General features: G+C 36.8%; 1 protein-coding gene across 1 annotated transcript in view; it reads left to right on the top strand.

Annotated features, from left to right (window-relative positions):
- The window catches only part of GRID1 (glutamate ionotropic receptor delta type subunit 1), a 577,805-nt gene that overhangs the window by 408,494 nt on the left and 144,704 nt on the right, over window positions 1-24,607 (top strand). The window contains 1 exon segment of the mRNA XM_072424179.1: window positions 18,444-18,497. Coding sequence (XP_072280280.1) covers window positions 18,444-18,497 — 54 coding nt within the window.

Genomic DNA, 24,607 nt, shown 5'->3' with positions numbered 1-24,607 from the left:
CCCAGGGTGCTCTGTAATTAGCATTCAGTAACAGACTTGGTAATAAACCCCTTCCCCCTTTCTTGCAATCCAAGAATGTGTGGGTATATTTAGAATCGTGGTTGTCATTTTATGAAGTATTTTGAGGGGTCAATTGTGGCTCCTTTAAACATCAAAGGCTCACACACCATGGGCTTACTTTAATAAAGCTCTCCAATACTGTAGAAGATAGACTATCATGGGAGAACCTTGGTCATCCAACAACCTAGATTTTTTTTTTAAATCATTTGGTATTAGCTGGCAAATGTTTTCAATCCTGGACCAAAAACATTTCAGGTTTAGTAGGAACACCAACTTTTTCACATTATAGTACCATAGTAGGTATGTCAGGTTGAGAAAAGACCATCAAGTTCAACCACCAGGGAAGTAAATGTATCCCAGATATAAAACCCTATAAGACATAGTTGGTCCATAGGAAGGCAAAAAAAACCCTGGTATAATTTGCTTCAACAGGGGAAAAAAATTCCTTCTGATTTCAGCAGGTTTCCCTGGATCAAAGGTCTCATTTATCTTTACTTTAAATCCTTAATACCCAGTTAGATTCTGTGTTTCTAGAAATTTTATATATATACTATATATATTTATATAAGATGATCATATACCCCCTCAAATGTCTCTTCTCAAGGAGGAATAGATTCAGTTCAGCTAATCTCCCCTCATAGCTGGGCTTTTCCATTCCTTTTATTAGTTTAGTTCCCCTTCTCTGCAATCTCATCAATTCCACAATGTCCTTTTTGTGAACTGATGCTCAAAACTGGGACTGCATGCAAAGGACTACTAGAGATTAGTGCCCTACAGCTCCGTTGTAAACCAATGATCCCACTACATGGTGGTACCAAATGCCACAGATTGAGCTCCAGTGTATACAGCAGTGTTTCTCAACCAGGGTTTCATGGAACCCTTGGGTTGCTCCAGAAGTACTAGAGGTTCCTTGAGCAATGAGCAGGTCAATTTAACTTACACTAGTGATCTAAATTGGCTATCTGTAGGAACTGTTCTTCGCACTGGTTATCAATGTAACTTCTTACTGATGACCATGTTAATATACTGTGATCTATGGATAGAGTAAATATAGCAAGGGTTCCTTGAAGACCTGAAAGTTATTTCAAGGGTTTCCCCATGTTAAAAAGGTTGAAAACTCCTGAGATAGGTCACCTTAGCGAAAAGAAACCTAAAAAAAGGATATCTTACAACATTTCCAAGCATCAATTTATCACAAATAATGATATATTTGCATACAGGACTACAAAGGTCTACATGTTCAATTAATGTTCTTAACCACTACATATATTAAAGATGTCTATTATTCTCAACGTAGTGTTTTCAGAGCCTGCAAGTTGCCCTTAAATTCCATATTCATTTTAGTAGATTACCTGGATCTTGAATGGAAAAATGGTAGCCATATTTTTAAGCTCTTACAAGAGCAGGAATAGATGTATTTTGTCTTACAAGACAAAATATATGCATTTCTCCACTGTTGAACCTAAATGTACTATTAAACAGTAGCGATATGTATATTTGTTTTTCGAAAATTGAATTGTCACACACAATATTATCACATAGTTATGGCCAACGCTAACGCTAAAGTCAAATGTTATTATCAAATGTTAATGTGATAGTGTAGTAGTGTGGTCTTCATCTGCTAAAACATTATTTTAACATTGATTTAGAGTTATTATGATGAACTTCTGGCCTTGTCCTTTATTTGCTGGAACATCACCTTGGGACTTCTTAATACAGGTTTCTGAACTAAAGTTATTTCGAAGCTTTATTGTATTGTTGCCGTTGTACTGACCTGGAGGTCAAATTATTTGAGGAAATTAACTTGTACTTGACTTTTTCAGGATTTCCAGTTATCTTGCTAGATTGTTTACTCTGGAGAAATGAACGCTTCAGTTTTATTATGTTCTCTATGAAAATACCACATTTCTGCTAAATAAATAGTTCAAATACTGTGTGTAGATTGGCAAACGAGTGTAAAAAAAACCAAACAAACAAAAAAAGAAAAGTCAACAAAATTAGAGATAAGAGGCAATTGTTTTTCAAATGATCACATGAGTGCCTATTGCATCAATATAGTACTATAATCAATAGGAAAAGAGAAAGAGGTAGAGAGAAAAAAGGCTTCTTTTAGGTTTGTGGCTGGTTGCGGACACCCTGCTTCATACCACCAATGAAACATAGTTTATCTCTCATTTAGGAATACTACCTACCTAACCCTTTCATTATCACATCATCTTCAAAACCCTTTTTAAAGTAATTTACCCTCTTCTGCAATTTACAGTTTCTGAAGCCCAATTAAATTTCCAAGTCTTCAGTCTCATAATTTACCCCATGGAAAATAAATATCCCTAATCCTAATTGAAACAATTTCAATATGTCACCCAGACTTTACCCTCGTTGCATGGTTCTCCATAATACACCCCTATTTTGAAATACTTTTTGGATAGCTTCTGCTGGAACACACCACAGCAACAACTATTGTAACCCAACCAGTGCAAGTTTACTATCTTCATAGCAGTTTGGTGAATCGAAAAATCAGTCCTAAAACCTATGGGTCTGCCAGCCCCGACAAAATCCCCTGAGGAGGCCTTTTTTAGGCAAAACGCATCAGGATGAGACTCGCTATTTGACCCCGATCATTCATACAAGTTTGTAAAAGATCTCCATCACCTCGTACTAATGTATAGTACCATGTGAAAAAACTGTATATGCCATGTTTTTACACCATGGGTTACACATGAATAACTTTAGATACTCCTTTTGAATGGAATTAAGTAATTATGTTTTTAGACTTCTATCTTCTTTTTGTACCTAAAACAATCCTTCTTTCTCTCTACCTCTTTTCTCTTTATCCTATTGATGATTTTACATACCGTATTTGCCGGTGTAAAAGGCGACTGGGCGTATAAGACGACCCCCCACTCTAACCAATCATTTGGGGGTCGTGTTATATGCCCAGTATTGTACTGTTCCTTCTGCCTGTCAGATCTCACTATTGTGAGAGAACTGAGAGGCAGAAAGAACTGTACACTACTAGTTCTTAGTAATGAATGGGCACGTTCCTTTAATGAATGGGCGTGTTCCAGTGAAGAGCCAATCCAGGCTCTCCACTGGAGAGCCAATCCAGGCTCACGTCCTGCTTTTCAGCTTACACGAGTCCTGCTGTGAAGCAACGCGAGCCTGCACAGGACTCGTGTAAGCTGAAAAGCAGGAAGACAGAAGGAGGCACAGGAGGACTCGCAGGGACGCCAGACCAGAGAGGGGACTCGCGGGGACACCGGACGCTGCAGGTAAGTACTGGTACCCGGCGTACAAGACGACCCCTGACTTTGTCATAGATTTTTCGGGTTAAAAAGTCGTCTTGTACGCCGGAAAATACGGTAATCCTTTTTTCTTTGGACGCCTAAGGCTTGGCACTGAACCAGGTCTATCTGGTTAGATACAATACAAATTCCTGACTAGGGATGAGCGAGAATACCTCTGGCATTCTCGCAAAAATTTCCTCGAAGTTCCGATGGGTCAGCAAGATTTCGCGAAACCATTGGAAATCCAGGAAATCACTATAGGACCATCACAGCGGCTTCATTCATAAATACAGCTGTGGGATCCTCCTGTCAGTGAGCGATCCCCGGGCACTAGAGGTCAGAATAAGTACAAGCCTTCATTCTGACCTGTAGTGCCCAGGGATTTCACACTGAGAGGAGGATTCTTGCGGCTATATTCATAAATTCAGCTGCGGTATTCCTCCCCTGAGTGAGTCATGCGGCTTGCGTTTATGAATGAACGTGGCGGTGGGAAAAATCAGGAGGATTTTTCCCACGCTTCATTCATTCTTGAGCAGCCAGCGAGACTCACAACCAGGAACACATAATACAGGGCTGCAACAGCAATCCTCCCATTCCTGTTGCCCCCCTGTATTATGTGTTCCTAAATAGAGTTTCTCTATCCAGGAACACAGGACTCCTGTGTTCTTGGCTAGAGAAACTTTATCCAAGAACACATACAACTATTAAAGGGCTGCAAAAGCAATCAGGGGAGCCGAGCTGACAGATCCCCAGGCATTACAGGTCAGAATGAGGAATTTACATTTCTAGTTATGAAAAAAAATCAAACTTAACAATTGAAGGAAAAATTCCTGTTTCCCTTATGTTATCCCTTTTCTTTGAGAGCAGTATCTGTACTAAGTCTCTACTAGCTTAATAATCACACAGATCTTAAACAACAAGATATTTATTTATCAGAGAAAAAGAATTAACGATTAATCAACAGGTATTCAAAATAAGCTAATTAATGATCACACAGACAACTACACTCCAACAACCATCCAATAAAGACTGAAGGCATTGTGTTTATGACTGTTATCTGAGGTTCTTTTCATTAGTCAATAATGATCTAATGTTTTATCTGAAATTATTTATCTGGGATTATAACTTTTGGCTTAAGATATATATACTAATCTATTATAAAAAATTAGCAAATCCATCAAATCTGGTTTAACCTCCCTGGCAGTAATCCCAAGTGTGGTTCTAGGTTAAATTTCAGTACCAAAAGTGGTAACCCTGAGCCACACTTGGGGTGGCATTGTAAAGGACTTACCTGGTCCCCAAGAGCCTGCGGTGTCCTCCAGCAATGTCCCCCCAGCATCTGTTTCCCTCATATCCCCAGCGTGATCAATGGGATGTGTGAGCGTGCAGGGCTGGTGCGCTGGGGGGGTGACCGGGCAGGAAATTTAAACAGAATGTACTGCTTTGACATTCAAAATTACTCATATAATCAGATCTCCAGGGAGGTTCAATGTTCCCTCCCCTCATCGGTGACACAGCATCCTTTCAGACTTCATTTTTTAATATAACACAATACTTGTGCCTCTGGGAGATGAAGCAGTTTGCCTGGGAACTGGAACTACAAGATGTATGCTTTTATTTGGAAAACTTTCTTGGGGGTTTCATATAAACTTTTATTAGGTCAAGATTACAGTATTACAGTATGGTCATCTCGTAATTTGCCCATGGCATCAGGGAATTGATGTAAACATTTGGTCATTCAGTGGATTTAAAACAGATGACCTATTTTTGGGCATATAACATTGCTGAGCCTGGACCTGCATCAAGAATGACCAACCACCTATTTATTACATGGGAACATCCCTTATCTAATAAACAATAGGATTTTGAGGATTCAACTCAGTAAGTTGGACTTTATAGGCCAAATACATCCAATTATCACATATGAATCAAAAACTCCTCAAAATCCTATTGAACCTAGACCTGACCAAATGATCAACCCTAGATCATTACACTGCCCCAAGACCTTTGGAAACCTTTTTTGGCTAGGGGGTGTATTTAATGATTTGGTTTTTAAGTGCATAGTACTTAAGGTTATTCATAGAAATGCATACATCTCTGTAAATAGTAATGTAGTGAAGTCAATATTTAGCCTTTGCTTACAGAAGGACAAAGGTGTAGAATAAAAAACCTTCTGTAACAGTTGTTCTCAAAGGAAACCCCTACATGGGGAAGTCCTATATGTTCCTGTTTAAGGCTACTGCTTGGGCCACAAAATAAGTGAGGGTAGAACTCCCAAAGTACAAAAATAGTATCATGGACAGTACTTAATTGTGTTTCCAATGTTCCTGTGCAATGCTAATTACTCCTATCAGGTTTGTATCTTTAGGAAATTGTGAAATGTACAGAGACCCTTGGTCCACCCAAACTGGTTGGTTCCTCTTTAATTACTACTTACAGAGTGAGTTGTTTACTTTTGTCAATTTTGGCATTTTTTTTTTACAATTCTGTAAATACTTTCCTACACTACTGTGCATTTGGATTGCAATCGGCACCTGATTTACTGCCAATAACCTGAATCTGTTTATGAATCCGGCTTCTTAGTCATCTCTAGCTGGAATTGCAGGTACCCAGTTGAGAGCCTACTGTTTGAGAGTCAGCCCAGTTCATGAAGTTTCATTTCAAAATCAAAATATATTTGTTTTTCTGTTCAAATATCTCTGCATAAGAAAAACAAATTGTTATTTTTCTGTGTCAGAATTGAAGCGAGAAAAGAAAGCATAAACAAAACCTTTTTAGGGTCATAGCAATGCCATTTTCAGAGCATCTGTCAAAATATTAATATGGTAATTGACACTGCTGATATGTTTTAAAGGTGCAAGCTTAAACATATGATTGGGTTCCCTATTATGTCAATGACCTGAAACAAGCATATAACTTAGTAAAGTCAAAAAAGTATCCACACTTACACATAGCATACCAGATCCATAGATATTTATGTCAGCCACTGAAAAAGTCAGTAAGGACAGCTCTTCTATTTTACAACATGTTTGCTCTCTATGAAAGGTTATGTACTTTTAGGTTAACTTCAGATTCAGAATAAACTGATTTACTGTTGTAGTAGGATTGCATTGTGGTTTCTGGAAGTGACATGTTGCTTCTAGCCACATTGTTACTTTTCTTCCTCTGGAGTAAGAACTACACAACCAATACATTGCATTTAAAGACAATGGTCCTGCTTTATTAAAGCTTTCCAAGGATGGAAATAATACACTTTCATCAGTGAACCTGGGTGATCCAAAAAACCTGGAATGGATCATTTTCTAACAAATAAATACATTTTGCAGCACTACGTTGAATACCTAATAGTGTTGGAAATCATACCAAGCATCTAAGGCTTCAGGGTCGTTTTCTTCTTAAGCATTTGAAAGTGTGCATTGATTTTCATTACATTTAGCTATTGGTATTCTTCTGACTCTTTCTAATATCTACTTTTTGACTGCACAGTTTCTTACATTCAGGGAAAACCTTGTGCTTTGTAATACCAGCTAGGGATGAGCGAGCAAAATTTTTAATTTCGATCCAGCAACGAATCGGGCCTTTCTCGCTTACAGAAACTCCATTGAGAGTTCGTCTGCAGTCACAGCTGATTGGAAGCACTTGCATGGCTCCAATCAGCTGTCACCACAAGTTTCCACGCTCCACGGGCTGTCCTTATCAGCCTGGTGATCGTGGGAACTAAACTCAGATGAACTCTCAATGGAGAAATTCCAATGAGAGTTCACCTGCAGTGACAGCTGATTGGCAGCACTCCCGTGCCTCCAATCAACTGTGACCACAAGTTCCCACACTCCCTGGGTTGGTAAGTACAGCCCAGGGAGTGTGGGAATTTGTTGTCACAGTCCACAGGCATGGCAACCTGCACTTCAATGGAATTCGTGAAATCGGTTTGCTGGAATTTCGCAGACCTGTCAGAAGTTTGGGGAGATTTTCGCCAAAATATCAGAGGCATTCTCGCTCAACCCTAATACAAGCATTAAAGTCCAATAATGATCAGGGCTCTGAGGGTGTTCAACTGAGAACCAATATAGGTGAAGCTCTTAGCAATGCGTTTCATTTCTTGTTACAAGTGATAATGAAACCTTTTACAATATGGTTTACAGATAGAGATATGGTTTATTAAATACTAGGTATTTAAAGCATTAGAAAAATAAAAGAAGAATTTAATAATTGAATCACTGGGGTTGAGCTCATTTATAATATCTATTAGGCTATTTTTTTAAAGTGACACAGCTGCAGTTTACTGAATTTAGCCTCCCCAAAAAAGCATATTTGGTTTGTTTTTTATTTATTTATTTTTAATTTGATTGCGGTAAATGTAGTGTTTTTTTAGACACTACATGTGGCATCCAGGAGTGATTAACCACTCCAACAGCTTACAAAAATTTGGTAATTTTAATAAAACCTAAGAAAGCAAAGCACGTTTTGCAACCACAAGCAATTGCCCGCACAAACATATGCAAACACCTATGCATTATATCTTGTTAGCATTTATGTGTGCCTAGCAGTGGCTGGTGGGTATTAGGTTGGGGTTTTAAGATCCAACATAATTCATTCATAGGCTCACTCTAGAAACCTGCGTGGCATAAATCAGACTCGGGGAACTTCAGGGGATGCTGACCATTAGGAAGGGGCTTTTTCAGCTCCCCAAGAATGACTAGATTAATAAAAACTTGGCTTTAATCTGGTCAGTGGGTTAGTCTAACTGTTCCTGTCCTGAGGAAAACCCGCCTTTCATTGGCTGCTGTGAGACCAAGTTTGTTTGTTCTTATCCTTATTTTCATTCTGCTAGTTTTGCTATTGTCTGTCGTTGCAGGACTCTGCCTCCATCTATCCTGCCCATAAGTCTACCAAGGCTACTGTCATCATCCACCTTGACCAAATGTCAAAGGACCTAGGCTGCCCTAACATCTGTCTTACCTATTTAGTGTAGCCTCTGAATACACAAAGGGTCTACCAAACTCAGACAATTTTTTATTCTGACCTTTTTCTCTAGCAGAATAATATGGATTTTTTTTTTAACATTTCACAAATAAATTATCTTTATGTAAATAAAAGAAGGAAACACATTATGCTTTTGTCAAAAGAAAAATCTGTACCTTGAAAGGAATTACTATTCTTTTAAAAGCTGTCATTGACGCGGGTGCCATCAAGCCTTTGTCCGCAGTCTAAAATGCGGTGCCCTTCACAGAGAATTAGACTGCATTTACTCTATGTGCTGAATGACCTCCCCACTTTTGGGTCACCTATCCACTTAAACAAATGCATCTAACAGAAATTCTTTGTTGCCTTTACAATACTAAATAGTTGTTTTTTTTTCCGAAGAGTTTAGTAGTGAAAATATTCACCTACCAAAGTTTCTGACTTATTAAAACAGAGGTCTCATATTTAACAAATTTTGTCTTAGCTTAGAAATATCATGAATAAATTCAATTTTAAATGAACTTATAGATAATCAAATTCCGTGGATATACACAATTCACAACACAAAGTGTTTGTCGTTTCGTTCTTGTAAAAACTATGCTTTCATAATGATGCATACATCCCGTGTCTACTGATAAGTGAAGTTTTATTGCTATATATATATTAAATTAATTAAAAATGTGTATTAGACAAAGAAATATCAAGTTTATTTAAAAAAAGTATTATTTCATTATTATTAACTATTATTTCCCTGGTTGCAAAAAAAAAGCAATCCCCAACAACTGGTTGTCCCTCTACCCTCAGCCTGTTTCTTGATAAACCTATGTTTGTATTTCAAATGAAGTGGATTGAAGCCTCCCTAGATAAGTAATCTAAAGTGGAGTGATTTTTTTGAAGTATTTTTTTTTTAGATACTCTTCCGTCTCTCATTAAACACATAGTCGTACAGTCTTTCCAATTGACATCCTGATACAGGTATAGGCTACTTCTCAAATACCCTCTGATGTATGTGACTCCATCTGACCAATCTACGCTTAGCCCTTTTACCTAGGTCTTCTCTGTTGAGTTCTGGCACAAATCTATATACTCAAATGTGGTTGTATTTTTGAGTCTCTGCATGTGTAATGTTACTTTTTCTACCAATGATTTCCATGTGATTTACCTTAATTGTGATGTTGTAATCATCTACTCTCACCATTGTATTATTGATATTGTACACTGTTTTTGTTGATGTGTTTTACTTTAATAAAAATGTTTATATAAAAAAAAATCCTGGTTTACTCAATCATGCATGTAGGAATCTCACAGGCAAGGTCAATCATGAGTAACAGAAAGGAAAAGAACCCCAACTCAACTCACATAAACGTAACAGATACACATACAACCTTCCAAATACATATTCTTGGGTTACCATATCCATTATTAGGAAGGGTAAGCCTCCAAGCTGATGTCATGCTAATCTCATTCTGGGGTCTCTATGCTTTATCCGGTAGTAGAGGGGCTCCAAAAAGAAATTGGCTTTAATGTTGGCTTTGGTGGTTACCTTCAAAACAATGGATGTGTGGAACAAACAATATCTGTATTTAAATAGTGTCAGGTTTATCCACTGGCTTTATGTAAGTTGAGTCGGGTTTCCTTAAAACGGTCTTACATTTTGCAGAGGTTGGCTTCTTCTTGCAGTTTGTGAACTCTCTTGACTGCATGAGTGCAATGCAATATATAAATCATAATTTACACTGAAGACTTTCAATGTAAAAAGTATTTAAAGTAGGTCCCTTCCTAGTTTAGACTTCATATCTACAATAAAGCACAAATTAAATAAAAAACAGAATATATTTAAACTAATCTAGATATAAAATGAGGGAAACATAAAAGACATAGGTTATTTGTGCAAAATTAATTGATATCAATGGATTTATTAAAAACTAATAATATGCTTTAAAAGTATGGTTGTCCTTTAAAACCTAATATAAAAGTATGCTATTCCTTATTGTTGATAGTGTGGATTAGGTCACTCATTAGAATCAAAGTACTCTTTAGTTTGATTTTTTAGACCGAATGAATCTAAAATTTGCAGCATTTTGCTCTTGAAAGATTATAACGGTGAAGAGACCATTTTCAGATAGTTTGGCTGGACAAACCATCATTATAACGATCCATGAGTTCTTTTTCCACATGCTGCTTTCAAGCCAGCTCTCTACATAGCCATTGCAGAATATGTAATGGCAAGTAGCCAGCAAATGAAATACTAATAACAGCAGGACTTTGCTTGGTCAGAAATTTCCATCTTCACAGCAATGCTGTTATCAACACAACACAAATGCACTCAGTGAGAAATTAATTTGCAGGGCATTTTGAGTGTGAATTTGTTAAAGTGCACATGACTCAGTGTTTTATAGGAAGCTCAATCTATTGAATGAAGCATTAATAAAATAAAAACATAAAGCAGTAATGCCAAGAGTCATATAAATTATATAAAGAAGAGCAGGCTGGAACATTGGGAAAGTTTAAACAATGAATCAATTTCTGTTTTTGAATGATTAGGTCAGTAATCAAAAGTATTTAAATGATAAGCCATGCTTTGCATTTACATATTATTTTAGTGGTAAACAAATTCGAAATTACAGTTACCTTGGTGCCAACACTATTCAAGTCACTTTTCTTCCTCCTCTTTATTTTCTATGGTTCCTGACTCCCTATCGACCCATCGAATGGGTTATGAAGTAAGCAACAATGTTTCCACGTTCGCAGCCATTTGTTGAGTTTTAAGCGCGTGGGATTCTCCAAACATAAAATTCTCGGCACTCAATGGATGACTGCTATTTTACCGAGAAGGGTGGAGGAAGCTGCTGTATTGCTGAGATTTTGGCCAATTTCCTGACATGGTATCCTTGTCTGCAATGGTATGACCCACTCGTTAGTTTTCTTAGATATATGTCAATTTTTATGTTCTCCCTTGGTGTCCTGACTTGCTGCTCTTTTGGTATGACTCACTTTAGTAACTCTTCTGGATTGGGGTCACTTCTTTTCATTTTTTTTTTTCTGATATCCCGACTTACCCCTCTGTAATGGTATGGTCCACCTTAATAGTTCCTCTGGATAAGTGTCTGTTCCTCTCTATTTACACTAGTCTCTTGACTTGACATGCTCATTTCGCTTGGGATGACCTGCTATGTGAACCATTTCTGAAAAGTTGTTAACCTTTTCTTAACCTTTTCTTTCAATACTTGTACAGTGCCAAGTTGAGGATACTGGAGTTTTGACAGAAGATCAATGGGTAATGTTTTTTAAAAAAAAAGATTCAGAAGGCTTCTATAAATCATACTCATACTCATGTTTGCCTCAGCTGATATGGGTTTATCAAACCTATTTAACGCCTAAAAATTAATGTAAGCCTACATTGAGAAGTGATGATTTATGTCCAAAATGTCAGTTGTATACAGGGAATTTATTACATACAACCTGGCAATGCCATAGGTTGTCTATGTACTGGAAAGAGATAATGTATATTTTGTCCATGTTATTTCAGACTACATTATATCCCCATTACCATGTTTATTGGAGTATGTGAAAAATTCCATTATCTTCTGTGTATATGAAAAATATTAGTAGGTTGCTCATAGACACAAGGCCTGCATTTCACCAGTAATTCTATTAGTTAATTTTCTGTAGCAGATGATAACTTTTGAATACCTTGTGCATAATTCTAGGTGTCCCCTCATTTATGCTTTCCTTATGTTGTATACACTGCCCTTTCAAAAAAAAATCATGCACTCTAACATTAAGTAGGATTGCCTTTAGCTTTAATTAGGGCATTTATTTACTATGTTACTGTGTATTATTGTGATAAGCTTATGCAATGCCAGAACAATAAATTTCATCCACAGTTGTATTAATTTCTAACCAAGGTCTTGAAATGATGATGGAAGAGTTGGATCTCTGCGTAAAGTCTTCTCAAGCACATCCCAAAGATTCCCAATAGGTTTAAGATCTAGATTCTTTGGTGGGATATCCATGTATGAAAATGTCTCATGCTCCCTGAACTGCTTTTTCACAATTGTCATTTTGACATTGTCATCTTGCTGTATGCCATAAAATCAGGGACAAAAAAAAATCCATTGATGGAAAAACCTGGTCGTTCAGTATATTCAGGTAGTCAGTTGACCAAATATTTTTTCTAGTCATTTTTGGAAAAATTATTTAAAAATATTTAACAGTAATAAATAGAAATTTTTGAGTGCAGCAGAAATTTATTTGTAAAATGACCCTTGCCAATATCAGTATTGCTATTGGCAGGGTATCTCAACAATACTAGAGTTCGTCTGGGCATCCAAGTTTTAAAAACTCAAGAAAGGGTAATTATATTAGCTAGGCAGAATGGTCATAGTTTTTTGTATGCTTCATCCAAAACCAATGTTCCCATGGGCTTTTGCAGACTAGTTTAGTTGGGTGATATGGCCCATTTTGCACTATTGATGACCCCTTTTCACTCTTTAGTTGTAGCTACTTTCTTGGAAAGTAGACTTCTAAAACATTATAAACAGACTCATTGTTTTTTTTACTTTAGGTCTGGATTGCGAAAAGTGATTTTAACTGATTTAAGTGGTTTATTATTCTATCGCTTTTGTCTTAGTGTGATCATAGTTTGTTCTTTATATACAAACTGTTTTTTCTCTTAGAAAAGCTGTTTTCCAGAGGCACCTTTTCACGTTTGAATAAGATAATACATGAATATATGATTTCTAAGGAAGTAACTTTTAAACGGAAATAATTGAAATGGATAAATAGTTTTAAAAAGCTATATAAATATAGTTCACAGAAAAGGAAAAAATGATTTTTTTGCATAAATTGTCAAGTTGTTGTTATAGAGAAAACATACAACTTATGTTATAAAATCACAACGTGTACAAATACTTAGCTTGCAATACATATAATATTAAGGCTTATATTCCTAATGCTTGAATTAAAAATGTGTTCTCAAGAGAGAGGATATCATTTGCAAAGTGCCTTTAGCATTCTGCATAAAAATAGCTTGCAACATCTTTGTGTATAACCAGCCATGCTGTACATTTTTTTATATTATTATTTGCACAGGAATGTGCCTTTGGGGATTTTTTTCCTTTCTTTTGCCATGGTATGTTGTTTTGCTTTGTAATGTGCAATGACCTGTCTTGACTTGTTTTCCATGGTGTACTTACCTTAAATCCAGCATCAAACGAAATGAACATCTGTGTGCACGTTGATGTCGATAAACACTAACCTTCTTCTAAGAGAAGCCAATAACTTAAATTATGTAACATGCTTATTTATAATATGGTTCGTTATTTATACTGCAAGCTGACAGAGAATGAGTAATTTGTCACTTGGCAGGGTCAGAATGGTAAATCATTGGTAAATATTTCTTTGGAGATGTAGTTATAGAATGTACCTAATGCCTGCAGCTTAGCACCTCTTTTAAAGCAACTTTGTTGCTAAAAATGTATTTTCATTTAAATACCTACTGGAAAAAGACTCCGATCTTCAGATTCTTGTAAAACTACAGCACTGTTGAGTGTCTTAGATCCTTGTGGTCTCATTGAGCACTGGGGTTCTATTTGATGATCTCCACGTGAATAATGGATAAACCAACACAAAAATGTATGTTCCTGGAGATTTTTATTGGCTTATTAAAGTACTGCAGTTTTATATATAGGGGAGGACTAAGTGGTTACTCCCTGATGACACTAAATTATGGCTGCTGGAAACATATTTATAGAGTATGTCAAGTCAAAGAATTGGTTAGAGCAGGTCTGGTTGAGAATGCTCACTGGGTTGTTACCACTTTCCAGGACTTTGTTAGAAGAATAAAGACTTCTACATGGTGACAACAGTTTTACACAACAGGCCGAAAACATCTGCGACAGGGACAGAGCCCCTACTCTAGAAGGAAGATGGCTCTACTGCCATGAATTTTCTCTCTTAACTTGCATGGAAAAAGGGTCAATTGCATGTGCTCATGATGCCAAAAGTAGTTGCCAGACTATATTTTCCAGCATCCCTGCATAACATGTCTACATGAGGTGGAAAAGGACTCTTGAAGTAGGTGGTGACCAATTTTAAGACCTCCGCTTGTTAAGAGGAAGCTAAAAGGCCCAAAGAGTCCTGTAACTGCCTAACTATAGGTACACAAAAGGGTTTTAAAGTGGGAAAATCCATTTCCAATGCTATTAGTTATTACTTTACCTTATACTTTTCAACATGGTTGCTTTGAGAATTTGCTTTGTTCATTTTTGGCTTTTGTTGGTATTTAAAGGAATTGGATGTACCCAGTCTAGTTTATGTCTGTAAATGTATCATCTTTGCATTTAGATTTTTTTTTTTTTACGTGCGACAAATTGTGGTCACAAATGCCTGGTGAGGCATTTGGTTGGGGGTTGAAAGGTTGGGGAAGGGCAATATGTATCACCTATGATGTAGATTGGGGTGGTTGTGGAATCCAGGGAGGACTGGTGAAAAATGTACGTCAGTCTCCTGATGGACACCCAATCCAATACTCCACCTTCCAGAACATTATCTGGTTTGTTATTATCTGCCTGGGAAAACTCACATTAATTGTCTGTGTTGGGTGATTGGGACACTCTGTACCTTGTTGTGAACTGATAGAATGGGTCAAAGCTCTCCAAGACTGAAGAAGATAGACTATGATGGATGAATTTGGGTGATCTAGCAAACCTAGAATGGTTCTGATTCAGGACTGAAAATTCCCCATGATAGTCAATTTTATCCAGTGTTTGAGAGCTTTAATACATCCGGCCCAATGTTGTTGCTTTCTGCAAAGAGCACTATGAGGACTCATTCAGACATGCTGAGCCAAAGCCAATGCAATGGACTATGTTGTAAAACACTGTGTTAGTTGAAGTAAGCTGATTTTTTTTTCAATTTGTACCTAACTGGAGACATTTCTGGTTAATGCTGTTTTCTAAATAAGCTTGGTACCTCAAATTCCTCAAAGACACTATGTTTTACAGTGCCTCTTTGCCCTGAGGTCACTATCTGAGCAAACCCCCTGTCACATACGGAATTGCTGAAAGGGATGAAGACTTTGCCAAAGTGCTACAAGGCTATTGGACTGCTTTGATAAATTCAGACAAAATCATGTAAGTAGGACCAGTGGGGTTACTACTTTTCACTTTGGGGGAGAACCCTCCTTTAGGTCCTGTCCATGTCCATGGTCCATGTCCCAGGTTGACTTTACAGAAATTCCTTGATCTATGAAATAAGGAAATTGAGAAAGCATAAAAAAAGAAGAAACAAAGTTTGACTTTGCATCTTTCATAGTCAAATAGTTCAACTTTTCAATACCTAGATGTGGACTTTCAAAAATGACCCTCAATGTAAGGTAAATAGAGTTACATTGATATTGTAAGCACATCATGCCTGTGGAGGTAAACCTTTGACATAATCGTGAAAATGATCCATAATGTAGGTCTGAGGGTGCCGCCATTTCCCACTATAATATCTCTTTCAAGTTCTAGTAGGCCTTTATTTAGGAGGAAACCAGGAGGACAACTGCTTTTTGCTAAGTATTTTCAGTATATATGCTTTATATTTGACAATGATGCAAAAAAATACCAATAACACCAAAAAAAAGTCTGTAATCATAGTCGTCAGCAAAAGGAGGTATATTTTTTTTTTTTTTTTTACAGAAACTGATCTTTTTGTTGTTGTAATGCACATGATGCTACTGTAAATTGCAGTTTGAAATTGTACCTATTTAGATTAACGTTGTGGTGATGGACTAGGTGTAAAACAAATAATTGCGTATCTGATACAGTCTGTAATTAGCATTAACACACAAATCCTTTCATTAACTCATCAGTTTGCTATTCTAAGTCTTCGTTCCTAACTTAATTTTATTATCTTGGGTTCAAATCCACTCCAGCAAGACATAGACTGTACCTGCAGTGCACTGCATTGCAAACTTGTTGTCTTAAGGCATTGGAATCCCATTCAAAATGAATGCAACTACAATGCACTAAAGCATGCATGGTGCAGAATAGAACTATGGCCTCTCATTAAAAACATGATACACAACGTAAATATAGGTACACCTTCACTTACAATTTTATTTTCTTCCCTTTGCAAAGTCCTACAAATATCTGTTGAGCCTTCCACTAATGTCAACCTGTGATGAAGTGGCAACAGTTCTGCACTGCTAATGAATGAAAAGCAGATTTGTCACATCGCTTTACTTGATTGCATTACATTAAAAAATGTTGCATGGGAAATGGCTATAGGCATTGCTATAGATGATTCCCAAACCTGTAGCCTGACCACACCATGTCCTGCCCACTGCTGCTAGGAACCCTTCACTGTGAATTGCAGTGTCTGGGAGGGTGAGCATGTAAGACACAAATGAAGATGGCATAGTCAGAGAAGGGTTTTGTGTCACATAATAGCTTGACTTGGTACATTAAAATATTTTATCGGGTAGAAGGAACTTCTTATATTTCCAAGGTATTTAAAGTGGGTTTACCTCTAAAATAGTAGCCAGGTGAAAAAAAGGTTTTGAAGGCATAAGCTTGTAATTTTACTTGTTATTTATCACAAAGAACACGCACGCAATATAAAATTACGGGTTACAATTCCATTGTACATAATAGAGTTTAAGTCCATAAAATAAGAACAGTATGAGGTTGTATGTCCTAATGTGTTCAGAGTTACTGCTGATCAATATAGTAGTTAGAAGATGAGCAGGGTTCACAGCCATAGCCGTAGTAAGTTGCAGCAAGAGTTGCTGTTTCTATAATAGGTCATTCCATTAGGCCTTTTAATATTAACATTTCTGTCAAAAATTAATATTTAACAACATAAATAGCATAAAAAAAACCTTCGATTAACATGAATTACCCATATATTTACAACAATACTAATAGATTAACAATCCCTTTTCTAAAGCCCCAAACATGGTCATTAACCCTTGCTGGTTGCCAGTACCTGCTCCAAAACGGATTTTATTGCTCCCAGCCGCTCTAACCCCCAACTTGAGAATGATATCCCCACTGCGTGCAGCCGAACCCCAAACCCATTTCAACCTCAATTCCCCTTCACAACAATCTAGAGACTCCACACCAAAGACGGATCTCCCAACCTCACCAGTAACAACACCAAAAAAGGACTACGCTTGAGAATCTCAAAGGTGGCAAAATTCATCCCGATACAAGGGCAGGCAGGTGGGAACCTTTTCCCTTCCTATTTCAAAAACCAAGTGACCACCCCCATACTTTCCTGCTCTTTATTTCCCCCCTCACCTCCATCTCCCCAGCAATTTCAAGCCTGACCTTGACCTCACCCAAAATATTACCTATTAACCTTTTTCTGGTCTGTTCCCTGTCTCCTCAATCATTCAGGCTTTTCCCCTATGCTCCTTTCCTTACTACATATTTTAAAAACTCCCCTGAAGATACCTATACAGGCAAAATGCATAGGGGGGAGTAAAATTGCAAGCCTAAACCTTACTGTGGCCCTCAAAACTTTTATTCAAGCTCACCTTTGAGATTGTTTCCCTTGTTTGACTTGGTATGTGTTTAGACTGGCATACGGGAATCTTTAGTTGTACTTTGTTTAATGCATTTTAATATGTCTGATATAAAGTGTAAATTTCATGAACATTGTTCTATTTCCTGTGGGCCAATATCATAAAACCACCTGGGTTCAATAGTATAAAACATGTTAATGGGTGTTCTTATATTAGTAGAAAATACTGTACATAAGTGGGAGTGAGGAGACAGAAATAACATTTTTTAGGCTAAACTGAAAAATTTGATTGACATATTAAAATAAATATATTTAGAAGACAATGTGCTGTGATTATAACCCGCTGATTAATTGTGCCACACGGTTCTGTTTGCTATAGTAAAAAATGACTTTTCTCACTGTGTTCTTTTAACAAGGGCAACCTTCAAGTTAATTAAAAGTGCTGTTGTATGTGACATAATTAATGCCACCAACTTCATAATTCTTGTTTTAGAATTAGATTTCTTCAAAATGATCTTATTTTAAAATTTTAATTAGTTACACAGTGACTTTAGAAACTAATAATAAAAAGCGGCATTTGCTATGAATTATATTAATGTGTTTATTTTTTTCTTATAGGCGGTAGAAACCAATCTTGCATCAAAGGACAGCCACTGGGTTTATGTGAATGAGGTAAGCAAAGAAAAATCCTTATATTGTCAATTGTTTAAACACTCCAGAATAATTCAGGGAGATAGTGATACTAATTTGCAGTGCAAATAATAAATATATTTAATTAAGAACAAAAAAACAATAAAACATTTTGAGCTATGACATATATATATCTCAAATTTAAAACTAACCTGAACACAAATAGAGTTAACTACTTTTAGCTGACTTACATTCAAAACTATAGTCAACAATATTCCAGTAAAATTAAAGTGAGTCAATACAGTCATGTTGTGCTATTTTAAAACATTTATATAAAAGGGTATAAGTTAAACATTACAAATGGGGATATATGTTTTTCTGATTTAAGCTATTTTTTCAGGTTAAATTATTTTGTTCTTATGGTGGGTTGTTTGCTTTTAGCTGATATTTTCTGCATTATTGTTGACTTGAGATTACGTGGGCATACAGTAGATGTCACTGTATGCCCCCGTAATCTGTAAAACAAACTATAATGTTTCAGAAGGTTTGTTATACACTTTACATGAAGACACAGCACCATACAGTGGCATGGCCTGAGTATAAAACAGAGATTCTTTTTCTAAAGACATTTTCAGGTTAAAAAAAAAAGTTGGTTTATGCTCAGATTTTGACTGGAGATGCTAAAAGAATTGTGACCATATGAATTACACTTTCAAACAAACTTTTGGATGCTCTTATTTACTTTAAACCTATATTTTAATAATAATGCAGATTAATTAGGACATGTGATAAATAATGCTACACTTAGAATTATATATACTATAACAGTTTCGGGACTTTGGATGCATGACCAAAATGCAAACACTGTAAATAAATAAACTTTGCTTGGCATCAGCCACTTCCAGTCAACTGTACAGCAAAGCTCCTAGCCAATCAGGTGGAATGCCAGTAGAAAGCTAATAAGAGGCAGTAGAATGACAAGCTCATTGGCAAGCAATGGGGAGCTCACTTGTATGCTACTTCCCATTTATATGTCACTGTGGTTGGGGGCTGAGGAGACCTGTAAATGAAAGTAAAACTGCAGCAGAGAATTACCAGGTACCTCTTCTCGGAAAGAGGTGTACTGCTGGGCAAAGCTGTGTAAATTTCATTCTGTGATAGAGAGAAATATGCATCCTTTCCCTCCCATTAGTATTTTTTGTATTAGGCAGTTTGCTTGGAGACCAGCATTATTATTTAATAAATTTTTAGTTGATTGAACCTATAATGCCCAACCTAATTTTTATTTATCTAATCAAAGCTTCATTAAGGCATTTGATTAATTAGTTTAGTGGGGTATAATTATGGAAACAATCAATACAATTCAGAATCTTTTTTTTCTTCATTTCCCTTCTCTAAAAAACTGGTGTGTCTTATGGTCCAGTGCGTCTTATGGTCCGAAAAATACGGTATATATACTATAACAGTTTCGGGACTTTGGATGCATGACCAAAATGCAAACACTGTAAATAAATAAACTTAGCTTGGCATCAGCCACTTCCAGTCAACTGTACAGCAAAGCTCCTAGCCAATCAGGTGTAATGCCAGTAGAAAGCTAATAAGAGGCAGTAGAATGACAAGCTCATTGACAAGCAATGGGGAGCTCACTTGTATGCTACTTCCCATTTATATGTCCAGCCACTGTGGTGGGGGGCTGAGGAGACCTGTAAATGAAAGTAAAACTGCAGCAGAGAATTACCAGGTACCTCTTCTTCAAAAGAGGTGTACTGCTGGGCAAAGCTGTGTAAATTTCATTCTGTGATAGAGAGAAACATGCATCCTTTCCCTCCCATTAGTATTTTTTGTATTAGGCAGTTTGCTTGGAGACCAGCATTATTATTTAATAAGTTTTTAGTTGATTGAACCTGTATTGCCCAACCTAATTTTTATTTATCTAATCAAAGCTTCATTAAGGCATTTGATTAATTAGTTTAGTGGGGTATAATTATGGAAACAATCAATACAATGAATCCATGGAGAATGTCTGTATTGCGCGGCTGAAGATCGACATGTCCCCAGAACCTGCGGGAACCAGCAGGACGACAGGGGGTGACAACGGAGCAGGGTAAGTGGGTTTTTTTAGGGTTAAAGGGACCCCGAGTGTGACTTGGCATTACTGCTATTTGCAGGTAAAATCCACCCTGGGATTACTGCTAGGGGGATTAATGTCAATATATTCTAAATTCAGTATATTTACAGAACTAATTACAAAGAAGTCATTATAAAACCTAGTTTGTATGATTTCCTTTTATGCTGATGATCAGGACAATCACGTTGAAGGCTCTAGCAGTAGTCTGCCATCATGTCTCTATCCCATCTGCCCTGATACCTTTCTTCCATCACCTTTATATCTTGATGGAACCTCTACCCTTGTTCCTGACTGAAATCCCCAAGGTTTACTGTAAATTTTTGCTAATGGCTATGGAGATACTGTACCTTTATGCTCATAGTGGCACCCAAATTTTTAAATTTTAAAAGCACGTCTTTCATAATTTTGTGCCTTATGGTTACCTACGAAATTCCTGACAACTATGACAAAGCTATGCCAGGAGGAAGCTTCAGTATCAGTCATGTAACATGTGAAATATGAATAATTTATCAGTTTCCGAATCTAGGGTCCATCAAAGATTCTTACTTTTAATTTTTCCATACTCAATCCAGGGAAGAATCTGCAAATGTATTTGAAGCAATCATTGTCCTTGTTCAGAGCTCCAACCAATTGCTTTATTAATCCCAACTTTATGTGTAGTGGAGGGAGAATGATTTTTTTTTTCTTTGTCAACCATTGGATTGTTAATGATGTTCGCTGAACCTTTTTTCATGTTCTCCCTTGGAGGTCATGTCACTTTCTTCCAGTGATTCTGGGTACTTTGTGTATCCACTTTGCTGTCCAAGTAGGAAGTTCACCTTTTTTTAAATCAACGCATATGGACCATTGGTGTTCATGATAGCAAAGCTTTTGTAAGACCATTTTGATATTTTTATATTCTTCTTTAAGTTTTGTTGAGTGACCATTTGGAATTGATGCATAGCAGTTGCCAATATGCAGTAAAACAGATTTCAAACCTCGATTGGAACTGTCTATGAAATGCCGCCAGTCTTCTGCTCGGTATTCTGGTACTCCCATATGGGCTAGTAGTCCGGGATGTTACAACAGTACACAAAGTCTCCATGTTCACTGAAATATAGTAGGAGTGTCACCTCTCTTGTCCTTTAAACCGTTATTTTATCTTTCAGTCTCAGACAGCTCTTTTCCTTTAGCCTGGGTGCTAAAAGTTCAGATGCTTGTTTTGGACAGACTTAGGTCGCGTATTAAATCAATGAGCTCTTCTTGGGAGAAATGCTGGTTTGATAAAACACTTCTTTCATATTCACTTCTAATGCTAACTCCTGGATTACACTCCAAACCCTGAATATCCTCCATGTCGGATACAGGAATATCAGGGAGTGTACTGAACACTGGTATGGGAACATCAGCACCGTGCGTCACAGGTTGTCTTGCTGATTCCAAATCAGGGTACTCCCACTTTTTTTTCTTGTAACTATTGAAACCTTTTACATTCACAGCACACAAATAACAATCATTATGATGATTTTTGGGCTCCCGCCATACCATAGGTACACCAAATTTCAAACTTTTCAGTTTTCCATTTTTCCACTGATGTAGACACTCTACACAAGATTTGCATACCATACGGGGAGCCCAATACTTACCTTGGTCCCCAAGTTTAATACCAAAATATGCGTTATATCTTTGTTTCACAAATTTTTAATGTTTCGTCTCTGCTTTTGCTGAGAATATTTACCACAAATGTAGCAAAATACATTAGGTTCATTTAAACAACTTCTTCTTGAAGAACTCATATGTCTATAAAAAAAAAAGAAAATGTATAAATAAAAAGAAAGCAAAATGTTGAATAAAAAGAGAAGCAAATGAAAATGATGCTACTTTTAATATATAAAATGCAAAACATCGGTGTAAATAAAGATTGATAAAATAATATGCTGTGTTAACATTTTTTGTTGGTAAAATCGCCTATTCCGATTCCTGTATCACAAGAACTAGAGCCAATTCAATGAAACTAATGTCATTTCTGGATTCAGGAGACCAGAAATACACTAAATATATTGAGAAACCCCTGGTAATTTTTTTTGTTAAGCTGTCTTATCGATGGGAAAGGTTAAGTGCACAGACGGTTCTGTTCAGTTCTGTGAACAGGAGAGAAGATGGGGAAATAACCTACTGTGCCCTCCCCCCCAATTCAGAATCGACAGTGGGCTTTGTGTCAGCCTTTTAGTAATTCAGCACTGAGGATCACTAGGAATAGGTGAACTTCATTTCACCCTATAGAACAGCCCTGTTGAACCTTTTTACGCCTGGGAAACCCTTGAAAGACTCTTCAGGTCTTGGGGGAACCCATGCTAAAACCATGGGTCAGTGAAAAAATTACACCTTACATTGTCGGTCAGTGGAAAGAATGTCAAGTGGCATTAACCATAGAACTCTGAGGTCACCATCATATGAGAGGTTAATCAGCCAAAGCTGAAAGAACCTACAGCAACCTCTGGAGGAACCCTAGTGATCCACTGAACCTTGGTTAAGAATGACTGCTTTAGAAAATCACTTTATTTATGCACATTATTTGCATTTCAAGCTTTTGGATTTGGTTTAGGTATTAAAAGGTTCTTGTTGCATTTTCAGTTTCAGAATGAAAATCGGGAATAGAACTTGATGAACATAGCACTAGAACACAATAATGTGAAACGTCAAAATGCTGATCAAATAACTAGACTGCAAAATGTATAATGAAACATTTTCCATTAGTGAAAATGAATTTAGCTTATCAAGTTGAAACTTAATTTTGTTTCCAATTTATATAGTTCCTTCTGTAACTTGGCTGGAAATATAACACATACCTGTTGTTCCCCTAACTGTCTCTGTTGCATTTTCCTTTTATATACCACAGTTCACATTCTTATCAACATAGAAACTATAGTTTCCTGTTGATCTTGATGTTTCCTGTTGGGATTGCTGAGCTTCACTAGTTTGAGATTGGCGCTCAATTCCGCGCTCCAGAAGCTTAAAATGAGCTTTTCCTGTGGAGGGGAACAGATGTATTTTTCTTACAAGTAGAGACTAGATTCTAAGACATGATTAATACACAGTTTATCAAGCTACTCTTATATGTGTGTTTACCTGAATAAGCTTGTATCCATTATTAAAGCTTTAAAATGTTACTTATGATAACAAACTCAGATTAGTGCTTTTTCTGTTTGTGCTTCTTTGTATCGGCATGATATGCAGTTTGTGGTTTTGTATGAGATGAAATATTAGTGACATATTGGACTGATGTCCTTGAAGCGTCTATTTTATGTCTTGACATTATACAAACATTGGATAAATATTTAAATAAGCAGGACATTTAAAATGTGTATTGGCTATGCCAGATCATGTGACTGGGTAACAATAAAGAACCGTTAAGGATGGGAATTAAGTTTTGTGTTATCATCCTTTACCGGGAAGTGTCCGAATATGGACCCACTAATAAAGAAAAGCTTAAGAATAAGGATATGACTTTAATGTTCTTGGTTTAACAAAATACATCATCAATACAATCATTGAGCCTACTTAAGTACCAAATAGCCAATATTAGGAAACTATTTACAGCTACTGGAAGGGCCACCATCAGAGGGAGACAAGGGTTACTTCTATACCAGGTCTTGATCAAAAACATTTTGCGTTTTGTAGGAACCCCAAGAAACCCAGGAAGTTTACCTAATATGGGGCCCTCAATTTTCTGACCGTGGCCCTGTCTATTGGCAGTGTGTAAGTTGTGAAACTCTCTTCCATTTTATTCTTGCTCTCTGGTACAGAAAAGAACAATTAAATGTTTTCAAAACTTTTTGTTCTCATTATGCATAAAAAAAAAAGTTGTAGCTCATTATCTCGGCCAACTGTCCTTTTATTAAAAAACCCTCCTGTTTTCTCATAGCTTCCCATATGTTCATCCTGCTGCTTTTGAGCACAGTGAAATGGTTTCATGGAGAGGCATGGGAATCTGGGAAATGTTCACGCCTCCGTACTTTCCTACTCAGTTCTTTTCTTTTGTGAG

Source organism: Pyxicephalus adspersus, chromosome 10, assembly GCF_032062135.1.
Source record: "Pyxicephalus adspersus chromosome 10, UCB_Pads_2.0, whole genome shotgun sequence".
NCBI classification, from domain to species: Eukaryota; Metazoa; Chordata; class Amphibia; order Anura; family Pyxicephalidae; genus Pyxicephalus; species Pyxicephalus adspersus.
The sequence above is the reverse complement of the archived record's forward strand: the minus strand, read 5'-3'. Positions and strand labels throughout refer to the sequence as shown.